Source organism: Ovis aries, chromosome 4, assembly GCF_016772045.2.
Source record: "Ovis aries strain OAR_USU_Benz2616 breed Rambouillet chromosome 4, ARS-UI_Ramb_v3.0, whole genome shotgun sequence".
Classification (NCBI taxonomy): Eukaryota; Metazoa; Chordata; class Mammalia; order Artiodactyla; family Bovidae; genus Ovis; species Ovis aries.
The window spans coordinates 27,349,516-27,367,649 of NC_056057.1; the positions used below are offsets into that span (position 1 = coordinate 27,349,516).

The 18,134-nt window shown below is 37.9% G+C and overlaps 1 protein-coding gene across 1 annotated transcript in view; it reads right to left on the reverse strand.

Annotated features, from left to right (window-relative positions):
* The window catches only part of SNX13 (sorting nexin 13), a 147,971-nt gene that overhangs the window by 72,955 nt on the left and 56,882 nt on the right, over nucleotides 1-18,134 (reverse strand). The window contains exon 6 of the mRNA XM_027968500.3: nucleotides 74-195. Coding sequence (XP_027824301.1) covers nucleotides 74-195 — 122 coding nt within the window. The remainder of the gene's footprint in view (nucleotides 1-73; nucleotides 196-18,134) is intronic.

Here is an 18,134-nt window from a genome sequence, read left to right on the forward strand (position 1 = left end):
AACAGTAAGATTAGAGAATAATAAAAACAGATTTTAAAATCCTAATTTTCAAAGGGGATAAAGATATTATTACCTTTCACTTGATCATCTTTCTCTGTTATCTTTTGTTGGGCCTTTCTGAATACTCGTAGGTGTGTGCCAAAATCATCTACAAGGCGTGTAGTAAAATAAGGTTGCCAGTCTATTTCTTTAGACCTTATAACAAACACATTACATAAAAGGATGACTTTTTTAAATCAAAAAATAAATTTATTCAATGACTATTGAAAAACAACATGATCATCACAGACTGAATTTATTTATACTGAGATTTTGTCCATTTAATTAGTATTACATCTTAGCATTCCTTTTCAAAAGACCCATAGTTTATCAAATCCATTTAAACTCCTGAACAGTATTCTTTGAAGTATTTTCTGTGTTGAAGCTTAAAAGTACTAAGTGCTTAAAATAAAAAAAAAGGAAAGACAACAGGCAATTTCTCATCCCAGACATAACAACACATTAAGAACTGAGAATGCTTTTCCTTGTTTTTAAAAGAGCACTTGGGATTTTTGATTCTTTCTGAACCCTTTCTGAATTCTCCACATTATTCCATTTAGTTATACAGTCCAAGTTTTGAACCAAATACCTTTGGTGTGAGCCTGATTGGTTTCTATTTGCATATATAAAACTTAAAAACTCAACTATTCAAAATAACTATAGTCACTTGGAAATGGTTCAAAGAATAATGTATAAAATACCACACTTACCCCTGAAAAAGGTGGTAACTAATTTTATTAAGCTACCTAGTACTATTATAAAAGAAGACTTCAACAAACACCACTAATCTAGCACACCAGTGAAACAAAACGAATACAATAGATAAATATAAAACAGATTACACATCTCTTTTGATTAAGTGATATTTTTAAATAAACTTTTTTTTCAATGCTGTTTTCTTTATATTAACACTAAAATTAATTCATCCCTTTAGGAACATACCAAATAGAAGGCAAAGAGTCTATTCATAAAGATGCTGAGCAATAAAGGAGGAAAAAAAAAAAAGTATACATGGTGGAGAGGTCTGACAGAATGTGGTCCACTGGAGAAGGGAATGGCAAACCACTTCAGTATTCTTGCCTTGAGAACCCCATGAACAGTATGAAAAGGCAAAATAATAGGATACTGAACGAGGAACTCCCCAGGTCAGTAGGTACCCAATATGCTACTGGAGATCAGTGGAGAAATAACTCCATAAAGAATGAAGGGATGGAGTCAAAGCAAAAACAATACCCAGACGTGCATGTGAGTGGTGACAGAAACAAAGTCTGATGCTGTAAAGAATAATATTGCATAGGAACCTGGAATGTCAGGTCCATGAATCAAGGCAAATTGGAAGTGGTCAAACAAGAGATGGGAAATGTGAATTTCGACATTCTAGGAATCAGCGAACTAAAATGACCTGGAAAGGGTAAATTTAACTTAGATGACCATTCTATCTACTACTGAGGGCAGGAATCCCTCAGAAGAAATGGAGTAGCCATCATGGTCAACAAAAGAGTCCAAAATGCAGTACTTGGATGCAATCTCAAAAACGACAGAATGATCTCTGTTCGTTTCCAAGGTAAACCATTCAATATCACCATAATCCAAGTCTATGCCTCAACCAGTAATGCTGAAGAAGCTGAAGTCGAACGGTTCTATGAAGACCTACAAGATCTTTTAGAACTAACACCCAAAAAAGATGTCCTTTTCATTACAGGGGACTGGAATGCAAAAGTAGGAAGTCAAGAAACACCTGGAGTAACAGGCAAATTTCGCCTTGGAGTGCGAAATGAAGCAGGGCAAAGACGAATAGAGTTTTGCCAAGAAAATGCACTGGTCATAGCAAACACCCTCTTCCAACAACACAAGAGAAGACTCTACACATGGACATCACCAGATGGTCAACACCAAAATCAGACTGATTATATTCTTTGAGCCAAAGATGGAGAAGCTCTATACAGTCAGCAAAAACAAGACCGGGAGCTGACTGTGGCTCAGATCATGAACTCCTTATTGCAAAATTCAGACTTAAATTGAAGAAAGTAGGGAAAACCACTAGACCATTCAGGTATGACCTATATCAAATTCCTTATGATTATATAGTGGAAGTGAGAAATAGATTTAAGGGCCTAGATCTGATAGATAGAGTGCCTGATGAACTATGGAATGAGGTTCATGACACTGCACAGGAGACAGGGATCAAGACCATCCCCATGGAAAAGAAATGCAAAAACACAAAATGGCTGTCTGGGGAGGCCTTAATAATAGCTGTGAAAAGAAGAGAGGCGAAAAGCAAAGGAGAAAAGGAAAGACCCATTTGAATGCAGAGTTCCAAAGAATAGCAAGAAGAGATAAGAGAGCCTTCTTCAGTGATCAATGCAAAGAAATAGAAGAAAACAACAGAATGGGAAAGACTAGAGATCTCTTCAAGAAAATTAGAGATACCAAGGGAACATTTCATGCAAAGATGGGCTCGATAAAGGATAGAAATGGTATGGACCTAACAGAAGCAGAAGATATTAAGAAGAGGTGGCAAGAATACACAGAAGAACTATACAAAAAAGATCTTCACGACCCAGATAATCACGATGCTGTGATCACTCATCGAGAGCCAGACATCTTGGAATGTGAAGTCAAGTGGGCCTTGGAAAGCATCACTATGAACAAAGCTAGTGGAGGTGATGGAATTCCCAGTTGAGCTGTTTCAAATCCTGAAAGATGATGCTGTGAAAGTGCTGCACTCAATATGCCAGCAAGTTTGGAAAACTCAGCAGTGGCCACAGGACTGGAAAAGGTCAGTTTTCATTCCAATCCCAAAGAAAGGCAATGCCAAAGAATGCTCAAACTACCGCACAGTTGCACTCATCTCACATGCTAGTCAAGTAATGCTCAAAATTCTCCAAGCCAGGCTTCAACAATATGTGAACTGTGAACTTCCTGATGTTCAAGCTGGTTTTAGAAAAGGCAGAGGAACCAGAGATCAAATGGCCAACATCCGCTGGATCATGGAAAAAGCAAGAGAGTTCCAGAAAAACATTTATTTCTGCTTTATTGACTATGCCAAAGCCTTTGACTGTGTGGATCACAATAAACTGTGGAAAATTCTGAGAGAGATGGGAATACCAGAGCATCTGACCTGCCTCTTGAGAAATCTGTATGCAGGTCAGGAAGCAACAGTTAGAACTGGACATGGAACAACAGACTGGTTCCAAATAGGAAGAGGAGTGAGTCAAGGCTGTATATTGTCACCCTGCTTATTTAACTTATATGCAGAGTACATCATGATAAATGCTGGACTGGAAGAAACACAAGCTGGAATCAAGATTGCTGGGAGAAATATCAACAACCTCAGATATGCAGATGACACCACCCTTATGGCAGAAAGTGAAGAGGAACTAAAAAGCCTCTTGAGGAAAGTGAAAGAAGAGAGTGAAAAAGTTGACTTAAAGCTCAACACTCAGAAAACGAAGATCATGGCATCTGGTCCCATCACTTGATGGGAAATAGATGGGGAAACAGTGGAAACAGTGTCAGACTTTATTTTGGGGGGCTCCAAAATCACTGCAGATGGTGATTGCAGCCATGAAATTAAAAAACGCTTACTCCTTGGAAGAAAAGTTACGAGCAACCTAGATAGCATATTGAAAAGCAGAGACATTACTTTGCCGACTAAGGTCCGTCTAGTCAAGGCTATGGTTTTTCCAGTGGTTATATATGGATGTGAGAGTTGGACTGTGAAGAAAGCTGAGCACCGAAGAATTGATGATTTTGAAGTATGGTGTTGGAGAAGATTCTTGAGGGTCCTTTGGACTGCAAGGAGATCCAACCAGTCCATTCTGAAGGAGATCAGCCCTGGGATTTCTTTGGAAGGAATGATGCTAAAGCTGCCACCTCATGTGAAGAGTTGACTCATTGGAAAAGACTCTGATGCTGGGAGGGATTGGGGGCAGGAGGAGAAGGGGACGACAGAGGATGAGATGGCTGGATGGCATCACCGACTCGATGGACACGAGTTTGAGTGAACTCCAGGAGCTGGTGATGGACAGGGAGGCCTGGCGTGCTGCAATTCATGGGGTCGCAAAGAGTTGGACACGACTGAGCGACTAAACTGAACTGAAGTTAATTTGATTACTATTTTTGGAGCAAAATCTTATAAATGTGGTAACGGCACTGAGGAATATCACAGATGGCTGTTTTCAAATAAAAACAAATTATTGACATCAATATACTTTTTAATGTGCAATTATAATCTATTATACACATGGAAAGTAAATTGTAAGTACATGAAATACAAGTCAACTTAATGAAAATAAAGGTAACCTGAGCTCTCAGATTTGCAGAGGAGTTATCATTAGACTATATGAGCCATGTATATAAGAATACACTAAATAGCGATATTCAGTCTCAACATAAAACGTAAATACTTAGACTTAGAAGTCTCTAGAATCTTTGTTTCTTATTTTAAAGAGAAAAGCATTATCTGTGTAAGCATCTTTCAAAAATCCTTACATGAATATTTGTACAAAATCATCCAAACTTGAAAATTTGTATAAGAACAAAATTTACTTGGTATAGACCATAAATTCATTTAATCCATAAAAGGTTCATTTTCACAAATTTAGAAGCAGAATCTTTCAAATTGTATGTGTTCTGTTTCAGGTATAGTGCTGTTATAGAATTTACTGAAATTCAAACAAAATAAATTCATTAATTTTAGAAGGCATTCTAAAACCTATCTCAGTACATCTTATAAGATGTAAACGAAACATTTGAAGAAGATATAAAAGGATGTAAAAGTAATATTTAATATGACCGGATGTTAATAATGTAAATATAAAAAATTATTTTAATTATTAAATGCGGATTTCTACTTTCAATATACAAATACATTGAGGTGAGGAAAACAGGAAGCAGAATAGTATTCCCTGTCAAAGGTAATTATTTTCCCTCTGCTTGACTCATTTTCACTGAATACATCCAAATTTAATGTAAATCTCAATTCAAAGGAATTATTCTAGGTAAGGAAGATAAGAAGAGCAGTAATACATTACTGCCCACTTATAAATTAGGAAAATATCTACTAATGATTTCTAGTAGTATTTACCTTATAATTTGAAAACATTTTGTTGACAGTGAAGTACTTCCTAAAATTACGGTATATGACTAATATATAGCAAGTACAATTCAAACATAAATTTAAAAATCATTCAATTTATTTAATAGCCACATTTCCTTCTATTGATCTACAAATAGCTTTCTATTTGAGTTTGTGATACTATTATTTTTAAATCATGACTTCAGTCAAGGCTCTTTTTCATTTTGTTTAAAATATTTCCCCACATGTCTTCTAGTAAAAACATGTAGATTATTATACAATGAATCCTATTATCTATACTTTCATTTTACTACTACTTAGAAGTTTTCATTTCTTGAATTTAAAAATGAGAGCATACTTCCTATATGACCAAGAGAATAAGGAATATATTCAACCCTACCCCCCAAAAATAAAATTTACAGTAGGTTCCTGTAGCTTATATATCCTGATAGAATGATTGCATGAATTATAATGGTTAACTAGGAATGCAAATAAGAAATGAAGTCTCAAAGAACAAAAACAACAGTCAAACTATAAAGTGTACCTCTCTGAATATATGTTAGGCATGCCTTATCTTCACCTCTAATACCAGCATCTTATTCCTGGCCTTTTAATTGGTCTCCCATGTCCTTTCTTGTCTCTCCCTTCATTCTATTTTCCATAGAGCAGCCAGACTGATCTTTTTAAAAACACAAATATGATAATACAAAACAAGAGCTTTAAAAATACTTTAATGACTCCCTGTTCATGCATATCTGGGTCCCTGCTTACTTCCTCATTGTCTGTTTCGCTCTCTTCCTTCCTCTTTGGTTCTGTTCTTATCTCAGTGCCTCTGGACAGACTATTTCCTCTGCCAAGTTTGCTCACCCTGTCTACTCCCTACAAATTTACTTTCTCTCCTCCACATTCCCCTGACAATTCCCACGTATACTTTCGAGTTTATCTAAAATGCTGGTTCCACACACAGCACCCTGCACTGACCCCCACCCTGTGCCGTACTCCTTCACACCAGGTCTAGAGATCTCTGCTTACAGTGCTTAGTTCTACAGCACTTAGAATCTGCAGTTAAATAATTCAATTGCTGAGGTAAGTCAGGGATTTCATCTGTTTTATTCCACTGTGTTTTTTTTATTCACAGTGTTGTTCCTAATGGCTAAATAATATGTTAAACACTGGAGGCACTCAATACATACTGATTTATTGATTTCTCTTTCAGGGTCAGAGCACTGTTAACAGGTATCTGGAGAATGGCCACATGAACCACCTAAAATAGCTTCTTCCTTACTCCTTAAAGTTCTGAAATAGGACACAGATTGATTGAGAAGCTCTTTTTCCCTCTCTAAAACCTAAAGCTACTTAATGCTAAAGCCTAAAAAAGGCAATGAATGTCCCAAATATGGGGCTGAGACTGAGATTACAAAACTGCTTCACTGGTTCCATCTATTCTAAGCAGTATACAGCATATCTTCAGGAATACAAAACACACATCAAAATCAATTAAAGACTTCTATAAAGAGACCTGGACTGGTATACATGCCCTTGATTCAAGTAAAAGACACACCATTTCAGTAGTTGTGAAATTTAGCAAGTCATATCACATCCCACGGTTTTTCTCTAGGGATACTTACAGCTTTAAGAATCTATGATTACCCAAATACAACAAACACATACGCAGGCACACAGGAACACAGTACATGGAAAAGTGATAATGGGTAAATAAAATATCTGATCAAAAGAGGGAAGCATGAATGTATGTCATTTTAACTTCAATCATATAAATCACTTCATGTAAGACCAAGACAAGACCTTTTGATTAGCATTTTGCTAAGTGTTATTAATGTAGCCTTTGTCTTGAATAAATCATTCTCACACTGAAGAAGTTATGGTTTCAAGTTTCTTTTAAATGACATAACAACTAAGGACATTCGTAAACAAATCTGAACGCAGAGTAAGAGTCTTCCAAGGCTTTTCACCAGTATTTTGTAGTTGTCTTTTGCACACCTAATTCAACTGCAATCTATTTAGCAACTTGCTCTGAGTAAATTCCAAAGCAAGTGACCTCATTTTCACAGGAATGCCCCGTCATACTCATATTTCTTCAAAATAGGTAGGAGTAAATTAAATTATATGATTATAATAAAAAGTATAACCAGGGTACAACTTCCTTTTTTAACAGAGTCAATTGTCTTGCTCATCCATGTTCAGCTCACACCACAGACCTATTATATGAAACTTTCTTTGCCCAAGAATCTATTAATACAAGTGACTTTTGATAACTTTAAATCTCAGAAAGTGGGAACAGAAATGGGCAGCAGTACAAGAAAGTAGTCTATCAGCCTAGCTTTAATGCTACGGGCATGAGTCAGTATGTCGTACAAAGTGAATGGACTGGCTAACTAAAGAGAACTTCTACTACAGTAGTACAGAACTCGTACCATTCCAAAAAGAGTTTACAAATTTTTCACAATACTCACACACACAGAAATAAGCAGAAATTAAGTGCTATGTCATGAGTGAATTAAGTGCAGAAGTGCTATGTCATGAATTTAAAAGATGAATTTAAAAAATCTTGATGAATGAGTACTATGATTGATGAATGAGTACCTGATTGATGAATGAGTACCATTTAACAGGGAAAGTAAGGATATAGGAACCAGCAAAAGGGAATGAGCATGACCAACCCGCAGCTGATCATGTAGTCATCATGTAGACCTGCCTAACTAAAGAAGTGGGTGACTGCTGGGCAGCAGAGGCAGTCTTCACACACTTGGCAGAACACTGTCCTAGAAAAGGTCCTTCATGTCAAAATGAAAACAGTCAGCTGATCTTCCCACAGAAACAATCCTGTGATAAATGTTTCATTCCTGATGCTATATTATTTTTTCACAGGGATGATTACTAAGATATTATTTTAAAACATTAAGAATGACACAGTATATTGCATAGTATATACACTGTATAGTATTCATGTTTGTATATGTGTGAATATATATCAAAACTCATACACACTTATCACATATAAAGGCTTTAAAATATATATATTAATCAATAAGGGCAATATAATAACCAACTGCATAAAATACAATAATATGTATTAATCTCCTAAATGAGGTCTTTTACCTTCTAAAGAAATATCAGACATTTTTTTAAAAAAATCACTAACAAAATTCTTAGTTTTACTGGGTAGATTTTGACAAGCATCTTTGAAGACATTTTGAGAAGTTCTATTCCACTAGATTTTATGATCACCTGACTCACAGCCATCTTTTGCCAAAAGTGAGTGACCTATCTGTAAAAGAAAAAAATTCCTTCCTTGAGTCACTGAATCAGACAGTTGACCCCCTCAGAATTCACTATCATAAAGGATATATACTCTTTAAAATACATAAACTTTTACAGGTTTCCATCCTTAAGAGTCCTTGAGGGAGTACTTTGTTAGCATCAAAAGCTTCAGCCTAAAATCGAATTTGAGCAATATTTTAAAAGCAAAGAATTGTAAACTTGCTTCTAAATCCATTTAAAGACTTTCCCTTCTTCCAGTCTCAATTTGCTCATAAATATTTCAAGTTACTATAACCACTTCCCTAGAGCATCTTTGCTTCCCTTTTAAAAACTACTTCAAGAATTTAGTTATAAGGACTGAGTATAAAATAATTAAACTGATTTTTTCACAACATTCCTAAATGTATATTAAACTTATGAACACTCTCTACCACAGTCCTCAAAAATACATGGAGCATCACTCTTTCACAGGAGCTCAGTTAGCAACCATGCGGACACAAGTTTCACTAGTTTATGGTTCCTGATTAGTCTGCGCCCTTCCCTCAGCTGCACCTCCTCCCCCTGCGGGCTGCAGCATGTGTGCAGGCTAAGTCGCTTCAGTCAAGTCCGACTCTGCTATCCTATGGACTGTAGCGCGCCAGGCTCTTCTGCACATGGGATTCGCTTCCCTAGGGGATCTTTCCTGACCTAGGGACCGAATCCATGTCTCTGGTACCTCCTGCATTCGCAGGTGGGCTCTTTACCTCTAGCTCCACCTGGGAAGCCCCATGTGCTGCAGGGGGAGAGCCAAATGAGCACATCTCTCTCCCAACCCCACATGCAGTGACTTTATGCTCACAGCTTAAAATCAACCACGGTGGGAACTTAAAGTAGCAGACCTACAAAACTACAAATTTATTGTTTTCGTATTCTATAGAGAAGAGCAGTAGTTTGGATAATCAAGCAAAAAACTGTCAAGTTTCATGGATACAAAACTGCTTAACTATAGGGAAAAGATTGGTCTAGTAAATATCTTAAATGTTTGGAGTCTTGCATCCTTTCTGACAATGCAGAAATGTAATAAAAGGTTTAAATATAGTTTATCATCATCCTACTTTAAGATATACTACCAGTAAAACAGCAGACCAGAGAAGTACTTTAATCCCAAAGTAAATTAAATCTAAAAAAATAACTCGCCAAATGGTATTCAAAATGTGGGGTGTGATAGAGAATGTGAGTGTTTTGAAGAGGAGATATGAGTGAAGGCAAACAGATCAAGATTAGTAATAACCAATCAGGGAATCTCAGTATTTCAGAACTGAAAGAGATCTGAAAGAATTACCACAAACCAAAAACGTAAATTACTTATTCCAGATTAGTTACTGAGATAAAAGTTTCGTTGAAACAAAAACAGGATTCCTGAGTTTCAATTCAGTTTATCTGCTACACCTTGAACTACACGAAATCTTCTGACTCATAAAAGTTATAAACAAATTGATAGAAATGGAGAGAAATCTGGGCCTGCAGTTTTATATAGCCATAGTATGGAAATGGTACTCAGTGAACTACAGCTCCACATAAGAAATCCATCCAGTTCTACATCTTTGGCACCAGTGTTTCAAAGAGGTCAACAATGCAGAAGTTCTAAAGACCTTCAATCTCCAAATATAAAGAAAAACTTAGAAGAACACACATACAGCACACTCACCTACTTTAGAGGTTGAGTATAAAAAACACAGAGCTGGGAGCCTTAAGCTACATGAAAAAAAATAACAACAACCTGGGGCTAAGTGTGCATCGTAAGTATAATGTTAAGCACTAAAAATTAAATTCATGTTATTAAGTATTTTAATAAACACGGTTTTCAGTAAAATTTATCTGATAAATGAAACATTCGTAGACCCAACAGTGAAATACATTAAATTCTGTGGGAAAAAAATTACCAAGAAGTCATAAATGGAAACTCAGTTAACAATAATCTATTGAGTATTGACTACCCCATTATGTACAAAAACAACCATATTTAAGCACTAACTTCAAGATAACTTCCCAAGGAAGTAAGGATACAATGGTTGTCTGTACAAAACATGTCATATATAGCTGAAAAAAGAATTTTTATTTATGTGCTCATAATAATATAAAAAACAGGAAAAAAAATTTAGTTGAAAAAAGTCATCCTAGATATATTTTTTTTTAGTGCTGAGCACCAAATGTTCCTGTCTTGGGCTACAAGAATAATGCATGCCTATTTTGTAAAATGTCATTTCTTTCTTTAGATTTTTCTATATCAGACATAAATTAGCCATACATCCACAATCCAAAGATCACTGTTAATATTTTACTATTTTTTTCTCTTACTATTTGCTATGCTCATATATTTACAAATTTTAACACACCTAAAACCATACAGTGTGCAACTTCTTTGTATGAGTTTTATTCCAATATTTTTACTATTTCTTGAATAATACTTCTTAATTACTAAGAAGTATACAAAGAAGTTGTACACTGTATGATTTTAGGTGTGTTAAAATCTATAAATATGTGAGAACAGCAAACAGTAAGAGAAAAAAGACGCTTACTCCTTGGAAGAAAAGTTATGACCAACCTAGATAGCATATTCAAAAGCAGAGACAGTACTTTGCCGACTAAGGTCCATCTAGTCAAGGCTATGGTTTTTCCTGTGGTCATGTATGGATATGAGAGTTGGACTCTGAAGGAGGCTGAGCACCGAAGAATTTGATGCTTTTGAACTGTGGTGTTGGAGAAGACTCTTGAGAGTCCCTTGGACTGCAAGGAGATCCAACCAGTCCATTCTGAAGGAGATCGGTCCTGGGTGTTCTCTGGAAGGAATGACACTAAAGCTGAAACTCCAGTACTTGGCCACCTCATGCGAAGAGTTGACTCATTGGAAAAGACTCTGATGCTGGGAGGGATTGGGGGCAGAAGGAGAAGGGGACGACAGAGGATGAGATGGCTGGATGGCATCACTGACTCGATGGACGTGAGTCTGAGTGAACTCCGGGAGGTGGTGATGGACAGGGAGGCCTGGCGTGTTGCGATTCATGGGGTCGCAAAGAGTTGGACATGACTGAGCAACTGAACTGAACTGAACTGAATATTTTAATGGATGCAAACTTTCTCTAAAGAGCCAAACAGCAATGTTCCAGGCTTTGCAGGCCACATCATCTCAGTCAGTTCTGCCACTATAGCACAAAAGCAGCCATGGACAAAATGCAAACAAATGAGCACAACTGTCCAATCAAACAATAAAACTGTATTTATAAAACCAGGAAGCAATACAGTACAGTCAACAATGGCCTAGTTTTAACACAGGGAAAAGCTCTGAATGACATTCTCTGTGCAAGATATACAAATAACTAATTAGCACAAGAAAAGACGCTTAATATCATTAGCCATCAGGGAAAGGTAAATCAAAACCATAATGAAATACCACTTTAGACCAAGGAGAGTGACTTTAATTAAAAGCCAGACAATAACAAGTACAGGCAAAGGGGCAGAGAAATTGGAACACTCATACATTGTTGGCAAGAATGGACAGCCACTTAAAAGTTTGCAGTTCCTCAAAAGATTAAACAGAGTTACCATACAACCCAGAAATTTCATTTCAAGGTATACATCTAAGAGAAATGAAAACATTAAGTCTACACAAACATGTACATGAATGCTCATAGTAGCATGCTTTATAAAAACCAAAAAATAGACACAACCCCAATGGTTACCAACTGATGAATGGATTAAAAAACACGGTATGTCAATACAATGGAAAATTATTCAGCAACGAAAAGGAGTAAGTAATAATATATGCTACAACAAGGATGAAGATTGAAGGCAGGAGGAGAAGGGGACGACAGAGGATGAGATGGTTGATGGCATCACTGACTCAGTGGAGAAGAGTCTGAGTAAACTCCGGGAGTTGGTGATGGACAGGGAGGCCTGGCACGCTGTGGTCCACGGGGTCACAAAGAGTTGGACACGACTGAGCAATTGAACTGAACTGAACAACAAGGATGAACCTTGAAAACATTACACTAAGTGAAAAAAGCTAGTCACAAAAGATCATATATTATTTCATCCATGTAAAATGTCGATAAAGACATAGAAAAAATATATAGTTGACTACCTAGAGGTAGAAGCCTTGTAGGGGATATGGGAAGAGACTGATTAGTGGATACCATGTTTCTTGATGGGGCCATCAAACCATTCTTAAATTAACTGTGATAAAGGCTGCACAATTCTGAATACACCAAGAGCCAACAACTTAAAGTGGGTGAACAGTATGGTGTAAGAATTATAAAAATATACAATTAACCACTAACCTCTACCTCTATACACCCATTCTTAAAGTTCAGTTTTGGCCTCAAACCACATCAGGTTTTGATCAGGTACTCTGGTCCATTCTATCTCTAGATTAAATCCTTTAAATACCACCCAAATAACCACTTTCTCTCCATTTCATGTGTTTCAATTTTGCTTCCTCTGCCCTTCCCCGTCAAAAAACAATGAAGCTAAGAAGACAAGAGAATCTGTGTGCATATATTCCCAGGAATGTAAGAAATAATAAAAACAACAAGAAAGAAGTTAACAGTCACTGAATACATACTATGTGCCAGATTCCTATGGTGTTTTGCATGTTCTTTTCTCTCATATAATTATTACAACAACCGTATGAGAAAATTACCTCATTTTACTGATGCTGAGATTGAGGCACAGAAAGTTAAATAACTTGCTCAAAAAATCATTGATTGGTTGATAAACACTTTATGAAATATTACATGCATATCATCTCATTTGCCCCTCACAACTCAGCATTTGTGACAAGTATCAGTAGCAGTATTTTACAGATATGTTAGGAAATTTTCTAAGTATACTATAACTTAATGGTACAGGTAGAATTACAATACAGATCTCCCAGGGCTTTCTCTCCAATGTCATGCTATCTTATTTGCAGAGAGAATTAAAAATATACAGGTTATCACAGATTCAACCCCTAAAGTTCCAGCTTAATGCCCAGGTTCCACATAGAACTAAAGAGTTCCCTGGGAAGGTTTCCTTCCCCAAACTGCTACTAGAAACAAGTACTATGGTTGGGATGACGTGTTAGCATTACAATGTATTCTCTCATATCTGATGCCATTTAATCTTAACAACAACCTGATAAGCAGATACAGGTTATCACTAGATGCAAGAATTTATGTTTCTTATCCATTCAAGGTCATGTTGTTTAGTCACTAAGTCATGTCCGACTTCCTATGACCCGTGGACTATAATAGCTCACCAGGTTCCTCTGTCCCTGGAATTTCCCAAACGAGTACTAGAATGGGTTGCCTTTCCTTCTCCAGAGGATCTTCCCAACCCAGGGATCAAACCACCATCTCCCACACTGGCAGGTGGATTCTTTACCGCTGCACCACCAGTGCCATCAGCTCAGTTCGGTTCAGTCGCTCAGTCGTGTCCGACTCTTTGCGACCCCATGAATCGCAGCACGCCAGGCCTCCCTTGTCTATCACCAACTCCCAGGGTTCACTCAGACTCACGTCCATCGAGTCAGTGATGCCATCCAGCCATCTCATCCTCTGTCGTCCCCTTCTCCTCCTGCCCCCAATCCCTCCCAGCATCAGACTCTTTTCCACTGAGTCAACTCTTCGCATGAGGTGGCCAAAGTACTGGAGTTTCAGCTTTAGCATCAGTCCTTCCAAAGAAATCCCAGAGCTCATCTCCTTCAGAATGGACAAGTTGGATCTCCTTGCAGTCCAAGGGACTCTCAAGAGTCTTCTCCAACACCACAGTTCAAACGCATCAATTCTTCGGAGCTCAGCCTTCTTCACAGTCCAACTCTCACATTCATACATGACCACAGGAAAAACCATAGCCTTGACTAGACGGACCTTAGTTGGCAAAGGGTCTCTGCCTTTGAATATGCTATCTAGGTTGGTCATAACTTTTCTTCCAAGGAGTAAGCATCTTTTATTTTCATGGCTGCAGTCACCATCTGCAGTGATTTTGGAGCCCCAAAAAATAAAGTCTGACACTGTTTCCACTGTTTCCCCATCTATTTCCAGTGCCATAGAGCTTAATAAATAACAAAACTAAAGCTCAAAACCAGAACTTCAGACTCTACATATATCCTTTCCCTCCTGTTATAACAAAATTAGCATTTTGTTTGATGCCGATATTCTGTGATTGTTTCCTCAAGGTGCCAAATAAATATGAACACTAGAATCTGGTTGTTCTAAATCTTTCTGGGGTTCACAGGCCCTTTTTGAAAATAAAATCTATGGAACCACTCAGAAGAAAAAAAAAGGCACAGAAAATTTTGCTTAAATCTTCAAGGCTTCATGGGCCCCTGGTTGAAAACTACAAGATTGAAATTTGAAGGAGAGAAGAGATAACATATGCTTCACAGTGCACAGCAGACAAGAATAAGAATTCAAGAAATATTCAAGTAATGATTATAAGCACTTAATTTTCTTGATATTCTCATTGGAAACAGTCAAGGAGTCCCTGCGAAGACATATATTTTAGTATGGCTTTACTAGAAAAAGCCAATGAAAGACAAAAATAAAGTCATTCATTGAAAAGGCACAAACATTAACTGAGCTTCACTATATGCTACAGACTTTATATCATATCGTTTTTAGCCTGAAAGCAGTCTCAAAAGTAACATTATCAGCTTTTTATGAATAAGGAAACTAAAGCTCAAGAGAGGCTGATTAATTTGCCCCAAAACTTAAGGCCAACAACCAAGCAAAGACAAAATTCAGATCAGTCTAGGATGGAAGAAACTTGGTTCTTCCTATATCACCCAATATTTAGCTTGAAAGCATAGAACATTAGTAGAGAAGGAAATGGCAACCCACTCCAGTATCCTTGCCTGGAGAATCCCATGGACAGAGGGGGCTGGTGGGCTGCAGTCCATGGGGTCGCAAAAGAGTTGGATATGACTGAGCAATTGAACAATAACAGAATGCTAGAGAGGGGGGAAGAAAAACTGTAACAGGAAGTTTAAAGAAAAGGTAGTTAGAAGATCAAAGAACAGGCAAAGCACTGCAGTGATATGACAGGTGGGGGAAGCCAAGATGATAATCTAGATCACAATGTATCTGGTAGGGACTGGGGACAGGATAGTGACTGTTAAGAACGACTCTAATTCTTACTCTGCCCCCAACTCAACAGATACTCTTGGACTAATTGCTTAATCTTTCTGTAATTTAGCTTCCTCATCTGTGAAACTATGGGTGAAGGGTGACATAAAAACTTAAATTTCTAAATTTCTTCATAATTTTTAAAACATTTTCACATGAACTATTTCCATTACATTCTACCGACCAGGGATTTTTGCTTCATTCACTGCTGTATCTGCAGCATCTGGCTAAGGCAAAGTAGACACAAAATATGAATTAAAGAACATATGAATTTGCTCCAGACCAAAACCTTGTGAGGAATACAGTACAGGGCAGGTATTTATGACACTTATTTCACACATGAGAAAAACCAAAATCCAAAAAATTTAGAACACTTGCTCACAGTCCCATAGCTAAATGAGAGAAGAGGATACAAACTCACTCAAGTCTTCCAATTACTAGTTCAAAATTCCTTCTAGGTCTAAAATTTTTTATATTCTAATATAATCTTAAGCAGGCAGACAAAAGAATAATGAACTCTTCTTACTCCCATCTTTGCAGAGAGGGGGGAAAAATCATTAGAAAGGTGTTACTATAAAAAGCAGTGACCAACAGATTCAGAATAATGATCTTAAACAATACCTAATATGCAATAATGTTACATATATAGACTAAAGGACATAAAATCCAATTTCTGACTTCTTTGATTGTATGTCAGTATATTTTCTATATTCCACAGTGCATCTACACTCATAATGGTTGGCTACTTTCCAAATATTTGCTGTTAATCATAAAAGAGAAGGGGCTCCAATCTAAGTAAGGTTAAAATTCAAACTATGAAACCTACTACAGCCTGCCTCAGTGACCAGAGGCTGAAGAATTCATCTTCCACTCTAAACCTTAAGATCAACTGAATTATAGAAGAAAAGTCTTGACAGGGCAGCATGAGCTGGAAATATCTATTCAGACAGAAACAGAAACAAAGAAAGAGCCCTAAGGCAAAGCTCTACTCTCCAAGACTCTCAGAAGTACAAAAGTGCATTTCAAGAACCTAAGTGGGGAAGAAGAGGGGCTGGCTAGAGAATAACACCTTCAGATTTGAGAACCTACTTGTGACACAGCAATGCAGCCTCCTGCCTTGAGGCCATAGGCTTGTAGGAAAATCACTGCATGTACTAGGTAGAAAAATCTTCTATTAAAAAAAAAAAAAAAGACAGCAAACTTACCCAAAGATAAAATCCTTTCTTTCAAACGTAAATAATTTCTGCACATGAAATGGCCCCTTAAAAATCAAGTAGTTTAAATACAAGGATATAGACCAAAATACTTAGGCAGTATATAAGGGGGTGTTTGTAAATTGAGACTTTTAGTATATCTCAGAAAAGTTTCTTAAAGGAAATCTCATTAAAATGTACTTCTCTTCTGAAAGTAAATAAATAAACTGAATATTCTCCACCAACTGCTCCTTTGAGTTCTTCTAAGAGGACTCCATTAGGTATGTGCCTAAGATAAGTGGGCAGTTACACTGAGCTCTTCTCACAGCACTTGAATAAAGCAGACTATCTGGGGTGACTTTGGAACCTCAGTGCGCCGCAATCTATCCCCCAGAACCACCGCCATGGATGGCTACAAGGTGGTGCTAATCCCACACAGGAAGAGTACATGGACCCGGAGGATGGCTTCACTGGTTGGTGAGAAGCCAACACGGGCACGGTGGGCGTCAGGAGCTGAAGCACAACATGCAGGTGCTGCAAGATAACGGTTATGAATCTGACAGCTGCTTCACCATGTGCAGAAGCAAGTAACTGGGACTCTATGGACTACACGGGATGCCACTGATCAACTGTGGCTGCCAGTAGTGCAGACTTAGCCTCAATAAGGCAGATGTTGCTGCCAAGCAGGATGAAGCCCAGGTAAAGATCTGGAGATGCTGTGATGTTCTACCATCTCCAGTGAGGCCTGACCATCCCTTCAACAGCAACACCAAGACTGCAGGTATGCAGACCTCAATAACCATCAGCTACCCTCCCGTGAAAGTCTGAAGGACACTACTGATAGAGTTCTGCCCCTTTGGAATGAAAAAACAGTTCCCCAGATGGAGGAGGGGGAGAAGATAGTGAATACATCCCTTAGCATCAGGCTTCCGGGCATCATCAGCCCTCTGGAGGGACTCTCTGAAGAGCTATCGTGGAGTTGCACCATTCCCACTGCACAAGAACTTGCAGCCCATCAAGCCCATGCAGTTCCCTGGGAAATGAAGAGCCCATGTGTGGCGTATGGTTGCCCAGGGCAAGGCCGATTAAATGAAGCCAAGCAAGGACACCTTGCTTTCCCCAAGACATGAGCCCTGCCACTCCATTCCTCTGCACCTCTTCCCTGCAAGTCTGTGGGCATCTTAAGTTGTATCTCCAGGTGGGGGTCATTGGCTCCCAATTTTGCTCTAGCCATTTTGTCTCTTGCTCCCACTCATTTCATACAATCTAGTCAGAACAGCACCTATGGGGCATGGGTTCTCAGTCTAAGCCAAGCAAAGACTTATTCAAGAGGGTGGAAATGCAGTAACTCTGGGATTTTTTTCCCTAGTACTTTGTTTATTACTAAAGCCCTGCTTG